The 20,731-nt window shown below is 44.4% G+C and overlaps 1 protein-coding gene across 2 annotated transcripts in view; it reads right to left on the reverse strand.

Annotated features, from left to right (window-relative positions):
• reep3b (receptor accessory protein 3b) overlaps positions 1–20,731 on the reverse strand; it is a 62,809-nt gene that overhangs the window by 14,833 nt on the left and 27,245 nt on the right. The window contains exons 1-4 of one of the 2 annotated variants that reach the window (XM_085994970.1): positions 12,676–12,711; positions 10,597–10,673; positions 3,569–3,689; positions 2,004–2,117 (exon numbers count right to left, since the gene is read on the reverse strand). In XM_085994970.1, the coding sequence (XP_085851096.1) occupies positions 2,004–2,117; positions 3,569–3,689; positions 10,597–10,673; positions 12,676–12,696 (333 nt within the window). In that variant the 5' untranslated portion in view covers positions 12,697–12,711. Of the gene's footprint in view, positions 1–2,003; positions 2,118–3,568; positions 3,690–10,596; positions 10,674–12,675; positions 12,712–20,731 lie in introns of those variants that run through there. The other variant, XM_085994971.1, reaches the window with a different exon arrangement.

Below are 20,731 nucleotides of genomic sequence, written 5' to 3' on the forward strand. Positions count from 1 at the left end.
AGGCCATTTAGGACTGAGATGAGTGGTGTCTTCACTCAAAGGATTGTGAATCTTTGGAATTCTCTACCCCAGAGAGCTGTGGATGCTCAGTCATTGAATATATTCAAGACAGAGGTCGATAAATTTTTGGGAACAAAGGGAATTAAAGAATATGGGGATAGTGTGGGAAGGTGGAGTTGAGGTAGAAGATCAGCCATGATCTTGATGAATGACGGAGCAGGCTTGAAGGGCCAAATGGCCTACTCCAGCTCCTATTTCTTATGTTCTTACATGGTGGATGAGGTGCCAATCAAACAGGCTGCTTTGCCCTGGATGGTGTCGAGCTTCTTGAGTGTGTTGGAGCTGCACTCATCCAGGAAAGTGGAGAGCATTCCATCACACTCCTGACTTGTGCATTGTAGATGGTGGAAAGGCTTTGGGGAGTCAGGAGGAGAGACACTCATTGCAGAATACCCAGCCTCTGGCCTGCTCTTGTAGCCACAGTATTTCAATGGTGACCCCCAGGTTGTTGATGGTGGGGGATTCAGCGATGGTAATGCCGTTGAATGTCAAGGGCCAGTGGTCAGACTCTCTCTTGTTGGAGATAGTCGTTGCCTTGCACTTGTGTGGCGTGAATGTTACTTGCCACTTATCAGCCCAGGCCTGAATAACATTGAATTGAATCGGAGGAGTTGCAAATGGAACTGAACACTCTGCAGTAATCAGCGCACATCCCCATTTCTAACCTTATGTTGGAGGGAAGGTCATTGATGAAGCAGCTGAAGATGGTTGGGTCTGGGATACTGCCCTGAGGAACTCCTGCAGCGATGTCTTGAGGCTGTGATGATTGACCTTCAACGACCACAACCATCTTCATTTGTGCTAGGTATGACTCAAGCCAATGGAGAGTTTTCCCAGATTCCCATTGACTTCAGTTTTACTTGGGCTCCTTGATGCCACACTCGGTCAAATGCTGCCTTGATGTCAAGGGCAGTCACTCTCACCTCACCTCACCTCTGGAATTCAGCTCTTTTGTCCATGTTTGGACCAAGGCTGTAATGAGGTCGGAGCCGAGTGGTCCTGGCGGAATGCAAACTGAACATCGGCAAGCAGGTTATTGGTGAGTAAGTGGTGCTTGATAGCACTGTCGACAACACCTTCCATCACTTTGCTGATGATTGAGAGTAGACTGATGGGGCGGTAATTGGCCAGATTGGATTTGTCCTGTGTTTTGGGGACAGGACATACCTAGACAGTTTTCCACATTGTCAGATAGATGCCAGTGTTATAGCTGTACTGGAACAGCTTGGCTAGAGGCATGGCTAGTTCTGGAGCACAAGTCTTCAGCATGACAGCCGGAATGTTGTTGGGGCCCATAGCCTTTGCTGTATCCAGTGTGTTCAGCCGTTTCTTGATATCACGCAGACTGAATGAAATTGGCTGAAGACTGGCTTCTGTGATGGTGGGGACTTCAGGAGGAGGCCTATATGGATCATCCACTCAGCACTTCTGGCTGAAGATGGTTGCAAACGCTTCAGTCTTGTCTTTTGCACTCGTGTGCTGGGCTCTGCCATCATTGAGGATGGGAATGTTCATAGAGCCGCCTCCTCCTCCCATTAGCTGTTTAATTGTCCACCATTCACGACTGGATGTGGCAGGACTGCAGAGCTTGGTCTGATCCATTGGTTGTGGAATCACTTAGTCCTGTCTGTAGCATGCTGCTTCTGCTGTTTACCATGCATGATAAGGCAGTGCCTGTGCTTTCCCCTTCATTCTTGTAATTCAAACACACACACACCTTTAGACTAGAACTTTGAAAAGCATACATTAAACTTTACGGGTACACAGGAAGCAGCTGAATTTGACCTGAAAGCAGGATGGGATAAATTCTATAAAGGGCCCGCAACAGTATTATGTTGAGATGTTAAAACGCTATAGGATATCTACAAGGATTTAATTCAGGTGACCAACTTCAGTAGTTTTCAATAATCTGAGACTCTGCAACAAAGGCACACATTACTTGCCTTCACTGCAGCGGACACAGCAGCAGTTGCAGCCAAGTTTAGACCTTGCTTTCCAAATTTCACCATAGTGTCATAGCTTCGGTCTTTGGCTTGACTAATATAGTCATCAATATCCTGTAACAAAAGCAATTCGCAATATATCAACCTGCGCCATCATATTTAGTATTGTTAAATTAGTGTCAACATTAAACCATACAGCCTTTTATGCAGAAAAACTGTATTGCCCAGAAATAGTTGTCCACCTTATTCTGAGATACAGCAACAAACATTTGTTTCAAAAATGAAAGATTGGAGAGCTAAAAATGTCATTTAAATGTTAAGAAAGAATTTGCATTTATACAGCAATTTCACAATCGCCTCACAGCCAATCAAGTGCTTTTGAACTGCGATCATTGTAATGCAGGAAATGCAGCAGCCAATTTGCATACAGCAAGGTCCCACAAACAGCAATGTGATAATGACCAGATAATCTGTTTTTATTTGTGATGTTGTTTGAGGGATAAATGTTGAGAATGCCCCTTTATGCCATGGGACCTTTTATGTCGATCTGGGAGGGAAGACGGGGCCTCGGTTTAATGTCTCATCTGAAAGATGACACCCGACAGTGTAACACTCCCTCAATACTGCACCAAAGTGGATTATGTGCTCCAGTCTCTGGAGTGGGGCTTAAGCCATAACCTTCCAACTCAGAGGGAATAGTATGACCAATGAGCCAAGGCTAACACCTGGGTGCATGGAAAGGGAATTGGCTGTGGACTGGGTGATGCACTGGCCTTGAATTAAAACTGGACTAATAGGATGAAAATTTCCTCTCAATTACAAAAGTCCTATTTGAATTCAGGCAGGGTCAGCCCACCTCCCACTTAATCTGGCACTAATTGACAACATCACTTAGAGCTCATAGGATGGCTTTTGGAAATCCAAAATGTTGCACTTGTGCATTCAGAGGTACTCTGAGATTGGGGTGGAGAAGCAGCTTAATCTGCAGCTAGTCATTCCATACCTGACCTGAAAGCACTCAACGCCCCAAACAAAATCATTTCCCAGCACCAACAATCCTCAGCAGAAAAAGGCCAAATGCACTCATAAAAGATAGGCTGCTGCCATTCCTCACTATACAGTAAGCAAGCCATTTCCCATGCATAGCAATGACTTATTTTTAAGTCGGTAAGTTTTAAAACATATTGCATTTAAGGCTAGTTTTCCATCCTTAGTTGCATTGTTATTTTCAGAATTGCATGCATTATTCTTCAATATAAATTTTCCATAAAGTAATTGTTGTTAGTATAAGCATGTTTCACTGACAAAGCAGCAACCAACAGGCATTGGGGAAACAATACAAAACCAAACAAGATTTTAAAAATGATTTATTTCACAAAACTGCAACTGATGTTTCCTTCTGCACGCTGGCACATCTTTTGTTTGTACATTATGTCCTAGAAACGAATACGGATTCAGATAAAGCTAGCAATTTAAAATGCTTTCACCAATATGGTATAGTTAGAATAAGGGTTATTTTAAGAACTGACATTGTGTTTCGACTTAACAGCAACTGAAATACTTACTCGTTCACGGGAAGAGAGAAGAGGATGTAGAAACTTTCTGTAAAGTAAACTTGCACCGCGAGTGTATGGAGATAGCAACCAGATAACAAATGCCACTTTAAGTTCATAGTACAGTGGAAACCTGCAAACAAAGAACACTTATAAAACTAAATATAGTTTCAAAGAGGCCAAGTTAAGGCAGCATTTAGTTGCACACTGAAAACTAGAATCATCCTGGTTCATTTGTAAACTACTGACTCCATGCCTGCTCAGTTCTGTAAAACGCAGCTACAGCTTGACCCACTGAAACATATCCAAGCCGGAAACAGTGAAAATAATTTTCCAGAAGGTGCTAAATCTGCATTTCTGTTTCATACAACGTCCCCTGCCACCCCCACCACCCTCCAAGGAGCCAGGAAATATGCTACAATAATGGACATACAAATCATAGGCACATTTAAAAAAATAACTTAGAAAAGATTACCTGGAGAATCGTCTTCATTCTTTAAAAGACTTTCTCCTCAAACTCCTGGAATGAACACTGCCCCAGATCACATTCTGCAGATACATGAAGGACCATCACACTGGGCGCTGGCCCTCCATGTGGCATCGTTCCCCCCCCCCCCCCCCCCCCCGCCCACCCGTACAGCATGCAGAGCATTCTTCTTCTTGGGCAGTCCCTCGGAACCGAGGATGACTTGCTTCCACATCAAAAATGAGTTCGCAGGTGACTGTTGAGTCCAATGCGGGACCTACAGTCTCTGTCACAGGTGGGGCAGGCGGGTGGGTGGGGTGCTTGGGTTGACGTGCGCTCCTTGCACTGCCTGCACTTCGCTTCCGCTTGCTCCCGCCGAAGAGACTCAAGGTGTTTGGCGCCTTTCCGGATGCTTCTCCTCCACTTTGTGCGGTCTTGGGCCAAGGATTCCCAGGTGTCGGTGGGGATGTTACACTTTTTCAAGGAGGCTTGGAGGGTGTCCTTTAAGCGTTTCCTCTGCCCACCTGGGGCTCTCTTGCCGTGCCGGAGCTCCGAATAGAGCGCTTGTTTTGGGAGTCTCGTATCGGGCATGCGGACAATGTGACCCGTCCATCGGAGCTGATTGAACGTGGTCAGAGCTTTGATGCTGGCCCGAGCAAGAACACTGATGTTGGTGCGCCTATCCTGCCAATGGATTTGCAGGATCTTGCGGAGGCCGCGTTGGTGGTACTTCTCCAGTGCTTTGAGGTGCCTGCTGTACATGGTCCATGTCTGAGGCATACAGCAGGGCGGGTATCACTGCTGCTCTGTAGACCATGAGCTTAGTACTGGGTTTGAAGTCCTGGCCTTCAAACACTCTCTTCCTCAGGCAACCAAAGGCTGCACCGGCACACTGAAGGCGGTGTTGGACTTCGTCGTCGACATCTGCCTTTGTCGACAGTAGGCTCCCGAGGTATGGAAAGTGGTCCACGTTGTCCAAGGCCTTGTCGTGGATTTTGATAAATCGGGGGGCAGCACTGTGTGGCGGGGGCAGGTTGGTAGAGGACCTTTGTCTTACGGATGTTCAGTGTAAGGCCCATGCTCTCATATGCTTCGGTGAAGGTATTTACAATGGTTTGGAGTTCGACCTCCGAGTGAGCGCAGACGCAAGCATCGTCTGCATACTGTAATTTGACGACAGAGGATGGGACGACCTTGAATCTGGACTGGCGGCGGCGGAGGTTGAACAGTTTCCCGTTTGTTCTGTAAATTAGCTCCACTCCAGTGGGGAGCTTACTGAGGGTGAGATGGAGCATTGCAGCAAGGAAGATTGAGAAGAGCATTGGTGCGATGACACAACCTTGCTTGACCCCGGTTCGTACGTGAATTGGGTCTGTGGTGGAACCATTGGTCAGGATCACGGCTTGCATGTCGTCGTGAAGCAGGCGGAGGATATAGTGACAAACTTTTGAGGGCAGCCGAATTTGAGGAGGACACTCCATAATCCCTCACGGTTGACAGTGTCAAAGGCCTTTGTGAGATCAAAGGCGGCCATGTACAGCGGTTGCTGTTCCCTGCATTTCTCTTGTAATTGACGTGCAGTGAAGATCATGTCCATTGTGCCCCTTAGTGGGCGGAATCCGCATTGCGACTCTGGGAGGAGCTCTTCGGCCACTGGAAGAAGGCGATTGAGGAGGATTCTTGATGACTTTTCCTGTGGCAGATAGCAGGGAATCTCCTCTGTAATTACCGCAATCGGACTTGTCACCTTTCTTGAAGATGGTCACAATTACGGCGTCTGAGATCCCCTGGCATGCTCTCCTCCTTCCAGATAAGAGAAATGAGTTCATGAATTCACGCCAGTAGTGCTTCTCCGGCATGCTTTAATGCCTCGGCGGGGATTCCATCTGCTCCTGAGGCCTTGTTGTTCTTGAGTTATCTGATGGCCTTTTCAACCTCATGCCGGGCTGGGGTTGTGCAGAGATGGTGGCGGGTAGCATGCTGTGGGATGGAGTGGAGGACACTCGTGTCGAAGACAGAGTTGTGGTTAAGGAGATCTTCGAAGTGCTCCTTCCAGCGGGCACTGACTGCTTCTCTGTCCTTGATGAGTTCCTCTCTGTTCTTGGCCCGCAGTGGGGAAGGGCCTTGGGTGCTTGGGCCGTAGATGGTCTTGACTGCGCTAAAGAATCCACGCACGTCGTGGCTGTCAGCTAGCTGCTGGATCTCCTGCGCTTTCTCCACCCACCATCTGTTCTTTAGGTCGCGAGTTTTTTGTTGGACCTCGGCCTTCAGGCGTCTGTAGAGCTGCTTTCTTGCTCTCGAGTTCTGTTGCTGTTTCCAGATCAGAAATGCCTTGCGCTTGTGGCTTATTAGCTCCTGGATCTCCTGGTCATTCTCGTCGAACCAGTCTTGGTGCTTCCTGGTTGAGTGACCGAGCGTCTCTTCACAGGTGCTGATTATAGAGTGCAGACCAGACGCTGTGGGCACTCTGTCTGCATCACTGGGAGTCGTCAGGTTGTTTGTGAGGCGCAGGCTGAATAGGGCTTTCTTAGCGGGGTCTTTGAGTGCTCCAGCGTTAATTTTCCTGCGGCATTGTTTCTGTTGCCGCCGCTGTTTTGGGGCTGCATTGATGGAGATGACAGAGCGGATTATGCGGTGGTCTGTCCAGCAGTCGTCAGCTCCTGTCGTGGCGCGGGTGATGCGGACGTCCTTGCGGTCCCTCACTCGGGACGCTGACGTAGTCCAGCAGATGCCAGTGCTTGGAACGAGGGTGCTGCCATGAAGCCTTGTACTTGTCTCTCTGACGGAACAAGGTGTGGGTTATGACGAGGCCATGTTCTAAGCATTTCAACAGGAGGGTGGTACCGTTGGAGTTGGCTTTCCCTACCCCCCCCCCCCACCCCTCTGCCGATCACACCTCCCCAGAGGTCGGTGTCCTTTCCAACTCTGGCGTTGAAGTCGCCAAGGAGGATCAGCTTGTCACCTGTTGGGACTCGGGACAGGGCTTGTTCGAGGCTGGAGTAAAATTCCTCTTTGGTCTCGTCTGTGGCTTCCAGTGTTGGGGCGTACGCACTGATGACCATAGCGCACTGGTTTAGCATTAGTTCCATTTTAACTGAACACCATGCTAAGAAAAGAGCAAAACACAACCGTATGCACCAACTGCAAGGATGGGTTGCAGTGTCGTGTGTGTAGCAGACAGCTTTACTCGGGAGAACATGGAGAAAGACCTTTGCTGGGAGAAGGGGCACAGCGACTTCTGCCACCAGGGAATATCAGCCAAGTTCAAATAGTGCTGTTTGGAAAAGGCATGAAGACTGCTGCACAGAATATCTCGGCTAATGGACAGCTGTTTCAAGGATGCCCCATAAGCAGCCACCAAAAGAGCAGGTACAGTGACCCCTGACAAAACCATGAAGTTTCCTAACAGATAGGAGACCGCAGTGCAGAATACACTCCATCAGCCATTTGCTGACCCGATTTGGAAACTGGTTTCTCTAAACCTTGGAACCAAAGGGAACAGTTAACTGGTCGGGTCTGATGGAGAAACTTGGCATGATCCATATTAAAAAGGGCAATGTTCTGCAAGCATGCATACAATGGAAGCAATGTGCGAGCTTGAATTTATATGGGAATGAATCAACTCCTTGTTCCAGATGGAAACGGGAATCTATCTTTAGCAAGAAAATGAAATGGGTCCTAAGAATCACTCAGAGTCAGATCAAATAAGTCCAATTGATAACTTCACCAACTCAGAGTAAGTAACATCTTCCATGAGAAATTAAGTTCACACAAGCTGCAATTCAAAGAACGATTCATTAATTATTGCAGAACCAAATTAAGATCCCAAATCAGGATGAAAAGTAACCAGTTGCAATTCAATTTCTAAACAGCCCAATTCATTTTTAAAATCTCTTCTCACCCCTTCTCCATCTCATGCCACCAATGCGGAACGGTGTCAAATCTTTACTAATATCTGAACACGCAGCACCTACTGAGTTCGCTTATTATTTTAACCCAATCCATTATGTCCTCAAAGAAGTCCAACAGATGTCAGCAATGACCTCCCACCTATAAAGCCACGCCTAGTTCAGCTTGTTAGTCCATATTTCTCAATGGGCTTCAACAGTCCCTCTGCAGAAGGCCCTGTTTTATCTATCACTTGTATCAAGCTCATTGGCTTGTCGCTCTCAGCATTATCTTTATTACCTTTTGTATTAATTAGCATTATGTTTGCCCATCACAAATCCTGGGCACCTTACAAGTTTCTCTTAAATCCCTAAAAATGCCTGGCAGGATGTGATCAATTTCATTGGCCATTTCTTTATAGTCGTCCTTCTGGGTCAGGTGCCATACCCTCATTTAGTGTTCTGAGCCCATCCTCCTTATTTGCAATGTGCATGATAAATACTCCAGGGCACTTGTATCTTCTGAACCGTTTGAGCCAAGCAACAAACATTTTGTGGACCAGTACTGGCTAAAGCAATGAACTGGTTAATGCCCCCGACATGGTGGTACATCAGGCAATACATATGCCTTGCAAGAGAGCATCAGGGTGGCACAGAAGTTGGGACAACATTGATCAATGCTGAAGGTGTCCATGAAAGCAATGGACCAATTGAAATGCAAAACAGAACTGAAGAAAAAACAACTGTTAGAGACAGGGTCTTGGAGAGCATCACAAACCAATAAACTCAAAAGCTTACATGATGCATGCAACACTTACCAAGCTGGGGAAAAATTGATGAATGCATTTGCAAAGCTTTTATACTATGCAGGAGTAGGACACCATGTGGAGTCACACCACCCATCATCCAACGTTAATGTTCCAGTAACAATTTTGTAAATGCTCACGTTCAATTTAACGCACAAGTGAAGAACATTGCTAACTCCAATCCCCTAACCGTTAAATTGGTCATTGCTGTAATAATTTCATAAATCGAGTTCTAATGTGGCTTTTAGTTATTGGGAGACTTGGGAACTTGTATTTTCTACTTCAATGCTAAAATTAACTCCTTACAATATACATAGCCACTGGATATCACTTCATTATGTCACTCACCGGAATCATTATACATCAGCACATTTTTACTTAAAAAGTCAGCAACGGCATGTTTAGTAACTTAAGACATACAAGAACATAAGAAATAGGAGTAGAAATAGGCCATACAGCCCCTCCAGCCTGCTCTGCCATTCAATAAGATCATAACTGATCTTCGACCTCAACTCCACTTTTATGCCCGATCCTCGTATCCGAAAAGAACATAGTTACAAGTCAAAGTATGCAATCAACTGAATACACTGGTACTAGATCATACACCGAAGCCAGAAAGTCACGTTAAGACTAGCCGAGGTACTGCAAGTGTTTTTTTTTTTTGAGGTTTTTTTTTTTTTTTTTTAAATAAACGCAGCAACACCCATTCATGAGGTGGTTCCAGCATATAATCATTGGGTTCCCAAACTGGAACCTACAGGCTACACGATGCCTCCTCCCCGCTCCAAGTGCCAATAATCTGAAGTCCCTGCTTCTGTTTCTGCTTGTGTCCAGGAGTCATTGTTTATAAAGGCGTACTCACTCAGTGGGTGGTTTAGGATTTATCCGCTAATGGATGAGGAGCCCACGTCTACCAATAGGGAGCAGCCCGTCCCAAAATACCCCACCCACAAAATTCAAACAGCTGTTTAAGAAAAAACACCCAAAACTCAGTTACAAGAAATAGAAGCACACAAATAAAACCAGAGTGAGGAGGTTCTGTGAAGCAAGAAATATCAGCCAGTCTTGACAGTGGGAGCAGCCAGAGTCAAGAGATCTAACCAGCATCAGGAAGAGTGGGAGCAGCCAGCGTCAAGAGATCTAGCCAGCGTCAGGAAGAGTGGGAGCAGCCAGCAGTTTAAAAAAAGGTTAATTAAAATCACCAAATCAACTGACAGAAATTGCTGGAAATAGACAGGTGAGTCAGCCTCCATAAAGACAACAACATTTTAGACATTTACTCATCAACTGACGTCTGAAGGGTACACAGCCGAAAAATCATAACCTGTCTTTTCTTCAGAGGCTGACTGACCTGCTGTGTATTAGGCACGTTACTGCCTTTGGACTCAACATTGGAGTTCAACAATTTCAGATCATAACCTCTGCTCCCATCATTTCAGACAGCAGCTGTTGATAATGATTCTATTGTTGCCATTTACACTTCCTCTGGACCATTCTTCTGTTTCTTTACTTGTCCCATTACCACCCCCTATTGCCTTACACCATCATCCCTTTTGTCATTTAATCTCTGCTGCCTTCCACCCGATCACAGACCTTCCCTTTTGTTCTTTCCTCCCCTTTCCCCACCTCTGTACTTGCTTAAACCCGTTTACATCTCTAACTTTTTCCAGTTTTGATGAAGGGTCACTGACCTGAAACGATAACTGTTTCTCTCTCCACAGATGCTGCCTGACTGCTGAGTATTTCCAGCATTTTCTGGGGTTTGATGTATTTCCAATGTTATTTTCATTCCCAATTTCTAGCATTTGCAGTTTTTTTATTAACCAGCATCACTTCCAAAGAAGCTCAATAGTTTCATTGCAAACCATTTTATAATCTTACCAAGATACTGCGAGATCTGCAAAAGTTTCAATTACTGTGTAAAGGGCAAAAACGATCCAGTACATCATCCAACGAACCTGGAAAAGAGAAATGCAGAACAACATTTGAGAGACAAACATGTAAAAATCAATTTAAGAGAAGCAATACCTTGATCTTTTCCAAGAAATAAGCAAAAATGACCCAGCAAACCTCCATGAATCCCAACCTCTGCTCACACCTGCACCGACTGTTACCATGAAGTGGTCAAACGGGTCACTTTAATAAGATCAATGAGCCAGAGTAAAGGCAAGTTGCTGAACCAAGTGGGGGGTTGGGTCATGGGGATTCGGGGAGGGAAGAGTGGGGGTAAGAGTCCATATTGCTCCACATAGCGTGTGCTGCAACTCCTTGGCGGTGTTGTGGACAAGCAGAGCAGAACCCAGATAGATTGCAAAGAAGGGAGCGGGTGAGTGGGGAGAAGACAAAGAGTAGTTACCCTACGCCCCTCTTGTGCACGCTAGTGGCTAGTTTCAGCAGTTTCCCCTCTCAATCAAGGATGGTGTGCAGCATGGGGAGAAAGTACATTGGAGAGAGAAGGCCCACTCAACAGCAAAAACTCATACAACTATTTGCATCATATAGTGGTGGCCCAGGTGTGTGAATGACATGTATGTAGCTCAAGACATCCAGCTCACCAACCTGTCAAATACTGAGCAGGTGGGATAGATCTGGGGAATTAAATAGCAGCATTGTATAAATACATAAATTGCCACTTGACACTGGATTGTAATATTAAAGTGAGTGTCCCTTGACATCCTGCTGAAATGCATATAGACATTTGTGAACACGTTGAAGATGTTACATTCCAATCCACTGCTCAATACCAAGCAACACTTATACACACAAAGAAAAAAGCATTGCTGCTGCGTCGCTCAATATCTTAAAATCTATCACGTAACCTTGTAATTTCAGTGTTAAGTTATGTGATGGCACTCAACAGTTCAATCCCACTTCGCAATTAAGGGGTTATTTTAAGCTTGAGTGAATGAAGTAAAATGAATGCATGCCACGTCGAAATTGCTGCTGTGACAAGCAATGTTAGGCTTTAATTGATGAACTTTCCGTGAACCTGGCCATCTGTTTCGCTCATGCTACCGCTGCACAAATGGTATGGGTCGACACCAGTGCCTGTTTTGGGCTGGTGCTAGTCTGTGGTACTGAGTTGTGCTGCTGTCTCCATTTGGCTCCCAGGAGACAGCAAAGCAAGGCACGGCACATACTTCACATGAACAGTACTTGGGAGAGACAGCATCCAAATGCCAGTGAAATCTTGTGTTAGGGAAGGACAAAAAGGCCCCATTTGATATCTCCCAGTGTGTGCTTCTTCTGCCATCCCTTCAAATGCTTGCACATATTTCAGTTGCAACAAAGGGTTACACACAAAACGTTAACCCGTCTATTTACAGATGTTGACCTGCTGTGTAGTTATAGCATTTTCAGATTTCTAGTTTTTTTTTTTAAAAACAAAGGCCCCATTTACTCTAACATTAGAAAGTAAAAGACAGTCCAGGCGAAGCTTTAAAACATTAAAAATAGCACACTGTTGACAGTTATTCTGCAGCTGGTATGAAACATAAGTGGTGTACGTTGGTCTCACATCTAGACATGTAAACTAGAGCAGAAGACACGCTAGCTTCAACTGTGCTGGACATTTTTGTACAGCTGCAAAGCCAAACCAATGACAGTGCATTACCCTACAAATGATATGGGGAAAACAGTAAAATGAGAAAGCTTTTAGATAACCGTACAAATACACAAGTGGATAAATGTTGTTCGAGTCTGTGACTTGAATTAGGAATATAGGAATGGACATCATTTATTACTATTCTTCCTTCCATTGAGCTGCCCCGTGTCCACACACTTCGTGTGTCAGGATTTAGCTACGGTCACTCCCACAATGAGTCACTCACCAGGTGGTGCAGTGTCATACACTCGGTGCAAGTTTACATCAATTTCTAAAAAAAAGCCTCAAACTGTTCCCCTGCAAGAAAGCCTGACCTCTGCTCATCTCCCCCCGAAAACAGAGAAACACGAACTTACCGTGTTGCAAATTGTGGGCATAAAGCTGCATCCCGTCGCCCCAACCCCAAAAGCCACACCTCTCAAGTAGCAGCACTCCGCTTCAGAGATTGTTTCTATCCAGAAATGCAAAACACTTGGCATTGGTTTTGTCATTCGATATTCCCTTGCTGCGTGAGCAGCTCCAAGCACCACCGCAATTAACAGATTTAAACACAAATTATTGTCCCCTCATTTTACAACACAAAAATCCTCCCAATGATAGCAGCACTCTGCCAGAGTTGTACCACAAATGCGAACAGAAACAACTGGTGCTCGTGTTCCTTTTCTCTACTCTTCACCACAAGGAAGGTGCAAAGTGGGTGTGGTGGCTAGCTCAGAATTAACTTGCTTACAGACTAATTAGTCTTATTTCCATTTCATTGAATCAATCAGGACTAAACTTGACAAATCATGTGTGCAACAATAACAAACCAACTTGTATTTATTTATATATACACACACACACGTTATATTTCACTCATCACATCCCAAAGGGCTTCAGAGCCAATTAATTACATTTAAAATGTAGTCATGACAATGTAGGAAAAAAGCAGCAACCAATTTGCACACAGCAAGGTCCCACATAGACAAACGAGATAAGTTACCAGATTGTCCCTCAACTAACACCACCAAAAACAGACCAACGTTGGCCAACACAACTCCCCTGCTCTTTGAATAGTGCTGTGGGATCTTTTACGTCAGTCTAAGAGGGCAGAAAGGGCCTCGGTTTAACGGCTCATCCAAAAGACAACAGTACTGCATTGAACGATCAGCCCAGATTACATGCTGCAGTCTCTGGAATGGGGCTTGAACCCACAACCTTCTCACTCAGAGGCAACAGTCCTACCACTGACACAGTTAACAGCAGTTAGCATGGGTTCAAAAGGGGAAGATCCCGCCTGACCAACATCCTCAACTTCTCAGGAAGTGACAACTCAATTGGATTGTGGTGATCCCCATGATGTGGTGTCTTTCAACTTCCAAAAGGCTTTTGATAAAGTTCCACACAAAAGGCTGTTAATTAAACTTAAAGCTGTGGGAATTCAGGGTAAATCCTGCAAATGGGTAAGAAACTGGCTGAAGGGTAGGAAACAATGAGCACACATTAGAGAATTATATCAGAGTGCGGGGTACTTCAAGACTCTGTTGGGATCACTAGTTTCTAATTTACATAAATGATCTGGATTCAGAAACTAGACTGAGGCATTTCAGTGTAATTATCTTGTTATCTGACCGAATGCCTTCCAGCACTTTCTCCTTTGTTTCCTCATATTCAAGTAAATTCTCACTAGCAAAAATTCTACACTAGGGTACGTCTTACAATATAAACACACAACTTTAACACCACCCTGGTCCACTCCTCTATCACCCCCAACACCATCTCCCCTTCACCCGGCACCTTCCTGTGCAAGCGCAGGAGATGCAACTCCTGCCCTTTTACCTCCTCCCTTCCCCCTGTCCAGGGCCCCAAACACCCCTTCCAGGTGAAACAGCGGTTTACATTTACTTCTTGCAATTTACTATACTGTATTCGCTGCTCACGATGTGGTCTCCTCCACATTGGGGAGACCAAACGCAGATTGGGTGACCGCTTTATGGAACACCTCCGTTCAGTCCGTAAGGGTGACCCCGAGCTTCCGGTCACCTGTCACTTTAATTTTCTGCTCCACTCCCACTCTTATCTCTCCGTCCTCGGCCTCTTACATTGTTCCAACAAAGCTCAACGTAAGCTTGAGGAACAGCACCTCATCTTTCCATTAGGCACTTTACAGCCTTCTGGACTCAACATCGAGTTCATCAATTTCAGACCATAACCTCTGCCTTTTCCACATGGCAGCTGTTGATGAATCTGCCATTCCCATTTACCTCATCTAGACTCATCTTTTGTTGCTTAAACTTGTCCCATGACCATCTCCTTTTGCCTTGCACCATCATCCCTTTTGTCTTTTAATCTCTCCTGCCTTCCACCCTGTCACAGACCTCGTTTGTTCTTCCCTCCCCTCCCCCCTTTCCCTGCCCCTGCACTTGCTTAAAAATCTGTTACCTCTAACTTTTTCTAGTTCTGAAGGCCATCGACCTGAAATGTTAACGCTGTTTCTCTCGCCACAGATGCTGCCTGACCTGCTGAGTATTTCCAGCATTTTCTGTTTTTATTTCAGATTTCCAGCATCTGCAGTATTTTGCCTTTGTTCCAGTGACAAAGCCTGCTGTTCTGTTTTACATAATCCCCAACTAACAACAGGCCAGCCAGTACCGAGCCTAGAAATTACTGTCCTTTACTTCAATGCTGTGATTAGTCCACTTACTGTAAATGGGGTAATACTTCCATTGAAATAAATTTCACATAGGAACATCATGTGAACACTTAGCATCTGCTAACACTGCCAAGAGTAACTTTTAGGCTTTGGTGTTGAAATGAATAGTTAATACAGTATTAAAAACAGCAATTAGCGATTGCTGCAAGACTTCACAATCTGCCATTTCTGGGAATTCCTCTGGGGCTGAATAAAGACTACAACTTCTGTCCGCCCCTCCTTTGAGCACCCACAGTAAAAAGGGGGGCAGACGTGAGGAGGGGGGGGGGGAGGTGTCCACGACAAGATTGGGGCCTGGACCCTCAAAGATTAAGTATTCTCTCTTTTCCTTGCTTTCAAAGAAAAACCAAAAAAGAAAGCAAGTACAAAGCCGGCCACAGGAGGCTCTCTAGTTTTGTTTTCAGCTGAGGGCCAGTCACCCCTCCCCACACCTGCACACTTAAAGCACATGATTCACCATCCCCCTCCAATAAAAAAGGCACAGGTCTCATGGCACTCCTGAACATGGGTGGAGTCAGTAGCAATAGGTGGGTGGGCAGGCAGGCACATCCCAGCGCTTACACCAGGATGCGTCTGCATTTTCGGCCCAGGATTTCATGCGCTACTTTGGATTCCACAAAGGAAGAAGTTTAGTTTCACAGCATTAAACTTGCCACATTTGAGACAAGGCGTGCTGTTCTACTGTTACTTCTAGTTATCCTTAGTCATTTTGTAACGTATCTACCCCTTCACTTTTATGTACACATGGAAGATATGTTGACAAGGATTAAACATAACGCACTGTGGTTAATCCTCATTCATGCATTAAGGTGCATAAATAAAAAGTGGTTAAACTTAGACTAGCCCAGTACACCCTCCATTACATATGGTGCTCACCATTATTTCCCAAGTCTCTGACAATAACTCAGTCAGTGGGGTGGGGGGGGGGGGTGGGGGGGGGGCGGCGGTGGGTGAGAGAGCACATACCACCCGACTCAACTGCATGTGTTAGAATTCATCCCAAGAGCAGTCACTGTGGCAAAAAATTCATTTGCGCTGCACTTATTTAACATACAGGTGTCAGCAATTTTCGCTTTGTTTCCATCTTTACAAAAGTCCCATAAAGTTTTTTTTCTAAGATACTGCAGAGATATTTTTCACCCCACTTGCAAAATTTCTTTGCTTCACACACAAGATTTAAATCACTGCATCAGAAAGAGAAAAAAAATCAGTAAGTTGATTTTAACTACAAAAAGAAAATACTGCAGATGCTGGAAATCTGAAATAAAAACAGAAAATGCTGGAGAAACTCAGCAGGTCAGGCAGCATCTGTGGAGCGAGAAACAGAGTTAACGTTTCAGGTCGATCATCGAACTGAAACGTTAACTCAGTTTGTCTCTTCACAGATGCTGCCGAGTCGATTTTAACTGTTGTTCCTGTTTTATAGGCAAACAAGGCAGCAGATTTGCATATGTATAGTCCCATAAACAGCAACAGAGGTAAATGGACAGTTCATTTATTTTTAGTGGTGCTGATTGAGGGACAAATATTGGCCAGGACACTGGGAGAACTCCATGCTCAAATAGTGCTGGGGGATCTTTTACAGGCAGATGGGACCTCGGTTTAACCTCTCGTCGGAAATACAGCACCTCCAACAGTGCTGCACTCCCATAGTATTGCACTGAAGTGTCAGCCTAGATTATAGGACTTGAATACACTCCTGATTCAGGCGAGAGTACTAAAAAAAGAGCCAAGCCGATCCAGCATTGCTTGCGAATATCACTTGTTCCGTTTCTTTAATAAAAAATGTATAAAACATTGAGTCTTGGGCGGGGGTGGGGGGACTTATCACTTTCTTTTCCCACTGGCAAAATGTACTTCTTTTGCTTACCGATACCCAAGAATGCAAGGGATACGCAACAACACCTCAGTGGCACAGAAACAATCCTCTAACTACTTGTTCCCTTTCAAGGGTTTTGCACAGCTACTTGTAAGAAATTGAAAGCATCACTGGCAAACATGAGGAAACCATACTGGGCATCCTAAAAAAAGGAAGGGGGGGGCACAATATTATTCATTAAACATTTTACATTAGATTTTTACAACATCAATTAACTGGAATGGCTACGGAGCTAAAATAGATTTAGATTTCAATTAGGTACAGTATTTAGGAAAGTGTTCACTACATAAGAGATGCATTCCTGTTGCCAAGAGAAAAAATAATCACTGAAAATGGAAGACATGAGAGGTTAACTTCATTACTTAGTGGGCAGCCAAAATAGAACCTACTGCACAGAAGGAAGCTATTCAGCCCATCGTGCTTGTACCGGCACTTTGAAAGATCCATTCAATTAATCGTACTCCCCTCTCTTTCCCCACAGCCTGGTAAAAACTGTTGAGGCTAAACTAGTTATATGTTGTATTAAATGGAGCAATGGGACAACATGTTAATCACAAAGGAGATCTAGGGCTTATAGTGAAAAAATCTCAATGGTCAGATTTAGTAGAAAAAGGCAAATAAGGAATTGGTCTGTATTAAAAAAGAGACATAGGTTCCAAATCTAAGGAAACTGTATTGTTGTTGTGCAAGATGCTGGTCAGACCCATTTATAAGTGCTGTGTGTAGATATGATCTAATCGTAGGAAGAACACAGAAGTGAGAAACAGAGATAACGGAATATCGAGAATTTAAGTTATGATGACAGGTCAAGGAAATCAGGCTCACTTTCTTTAAAGAGGAGGCGGCTTCAAGGCAAATGATTTGAAGCTTAAGAAAATAATAAAAGGTAATCCATGCAAGTTATTCATTACAGTGACAGGTTCAAATACCAGAAGACACTAGGAGGAAAAAAAAATAGGAAAGGTGGATAATGGAAAACAGAGCACTTTCTGACCCAGAGTCAGGGAGCTTTGAAACAGAACTTGGGAAGATCACTGGAGCAGACCCATGACATCCACTGCACCTCCAAAAGGAGTTCATTATACATGAAGTGCAGAGGCATTTGAACAACATGATGAGGGTTTCTTTCTTTCACCGAAGCAGATAATAGAAGTGAATGTAAGAGACAATTGAATACATCTCAGGAGAAAGGACTCAGAAAAATTGAGAGAAGAAGAAAGTGACGTGTCTATTCGCAACACCAGAGTTCTGATTGGTCCCCTTGGAGAACAAGACACAGCCAGCAGTTTTTCTGGAATGTGTAATTAGATCTTGCTTGCTTACGTAATCAGTTGCTTTGCAAAGTGTAATTCGAGGCATTCTGACTGCCAGGCTCCAGACAGAACAGAGCTCACATAGAACAGGGCTCACCCTCACGGATTAAGACCTTCTCCCATCCCCTGCCCAAGTTACTGACCGCCCCCACCTACCCCACCCCCCCCCGCCCAATTTGCAAATTCTTTCTTCATATGAAATAGATGTCTAATAGAACTGACATTCATCAAATAAATATGCCACTTCTCACCAGGCCACAAGATTTCAGTGTCACCACAATGTCTATTCTGGACACCTGCATTATAAATTCTAAGAATCTTTGGTGGTGTAAATGCTACGGAACATGAGCCTCATGTTGGCAGAGCTCATCAGTTACTGCGAGTACACACAGAGCTCAAGATTACATGAAGCACTTGTCCTTTAGTCAATCGTAGGGCCTACGAGTTTTACTTTCAGATGTTCCCAATACTGTATGTCAAGATATACAATACATGACAGCTTGCTATTGAAATTATACTCAACCAGCTTACCAGAATTCAGCAGAAGGGAGTTTATATATGCACTATAGCAATTTAAAATATTCTTTCCAAGTTATTTTACTTTATTGAACAATTAATTTTTAGCAACAAATCCAATTGGAACAAAAGATGACATTCATTCTCCAAATCTAATTGAACATTTTAAGTTGCTTGGCCCATACCTTAGTCCCTTCTTCCCGAAGTAGTAAACTTATATTCGCATACAAAGAAAGGCTATAGGACTGCAGCAGAGACCCAAAACCTCAATGTCAGAGGCCGAGAGAAAAAAAAGCACAAAAGGAGTGCGCGAGAGAGGGGTTTATCCCTAAAAGGTATGGGGCTTCGTTTCTTTTGGTGCGGTTTGGCTCAAAAAAGTGAACTACTGGATCAGTGGTGTTTAGGAGGAGAAGCAGGTTACATGTGTGAACCACAAGTGGAAAGTGATTAAAGATATATTGCTCCAGCACATCATGGTTTTGCTCCAAAGAAATGAGGTGTACAAAACCATGGATCGTACCTGAACTGCACAATTCCAACGTACACTCAGATGTCTAGCTAAACCAGTTAATCAATTGTTTAGTTGGCTGAAACACTTAATAAATTATTTCTCCAATACTGATACTGATTTTTGAATTTGGACTGGAACCTTTAGAACGAACCACGCCAAACATTCAGACAAGCCTGCGAAGTACGCGTTTGTTAATATTGCCAGAAGAAATCAGGGTGTGTGCCTGTAGTGGTCTAGAACTACAAATCATTCTGAACCAGACTAGCTGTTGTTGTATCTCTCCAACAACTTTGTAACAATATTAAAAGTATACTTGGAGCACATTTAATATCTCATTTATAGTCTTATTAAATAAATAGGAGTCAAATTCTCAGGAGTGAAGAGTGTGATTTACAGCCCATTATAGTCCAGAACCACTTCACAAATCAGTTTAGCCTGCTCAAACCTCCCGTGAAAACTGACCTCACAGTACAGGGCGGTTTAGCAAAAGGTAGAAGTGGCATAAGGACTTGTGCATGGTCAGCTTGGGTTCTTCAGGTAGGTGAGTGGCTTTGTTTAACCCTCATTTGTACAAGGCTTCCCCAGAAAATGTTACTGCAACAAATGAATTGAATATTTTTTTGAACGACTATACAAGCACTAGTTCTGTCGCTCACTGAGAACCTTGCTACCTGCAACAGGCCCACAGGCCAAAAAATGAACCATAAACAAAAACAGTATCTAATTACCTCGATCTTGCATTTGGCATACGTCCGACGTGCTCACCATACAAAGTAGAATTATCAAAAAACACTCACCAATAAAGTCGCCCATGGAAACTTCCACTACCTAAAACAATTTTCTCCCCAACACAGGCAAGCCAATCAGTCAAGTGCCACTGGTTTGCCTTCTGCTCCATTACTGGAGTTTGGGCTCTAGTAAATGCATGACCTCAAGGCCCGGCTTTCCCCGTATGCATGTACCTGACCCCCTAATGTTTCCCCCTTCCAGCACCGTCCCTGCTCCTGGAGCGCACAATTCTCCTAAAGCGCTCACTGCCCCGGTTCCCCCCATTACTCCAAGACTCGTCCCAATGCTCCAACTTCTCGGTTTCAAGAGTGCTCTCAAGGCTCAGGTTATCTAGACACCATTTCCCAAAAGTAGCCCAAGGCCTGGAAAACCTTCCAAATTCCCAGCTCTCTCCACTGCCCCCTCCCATGCACTAACCCCACACCCTCCTGCCTGCCCTTCCTGGTGGTCCCAGGACTACCCTCTTGTACTGTTTCCCAGTCAGCAACTTTTTCTCTCGCATGCCTATTTCCTAACAACTCCTGCACAGCTTCTCAGTCTACTCACCGTACCTACCTCGACTTGGTAAACCTTGTTTCATACCCTTGTGCTCCTGGCTTCAGAAATATTCATTTCTCTCTCTTGCATAAATGAGTGCAAGAGATATAGATATATAGATATAGATAAATAAATAAATAAATAAATAAATAAAATAAAGTGAGCCAGCGAGAGT

This window comes from Somniosus microcephalus, chromosome 8 (assembly GCF_052327205.1).
Source record: "Somniosus microcephalus isolate GS21.2 chromosome 8, FLI_Smic_1.0, whole genome shotgun sequence".
In the NCBI taxonomy this organism is placed as follows: Eukaryota; Metazoa; Chordata; class Chondrichthyes; order Squaliformes; family Somniosidae; genus Somniosus; species Somniosus microcephalus.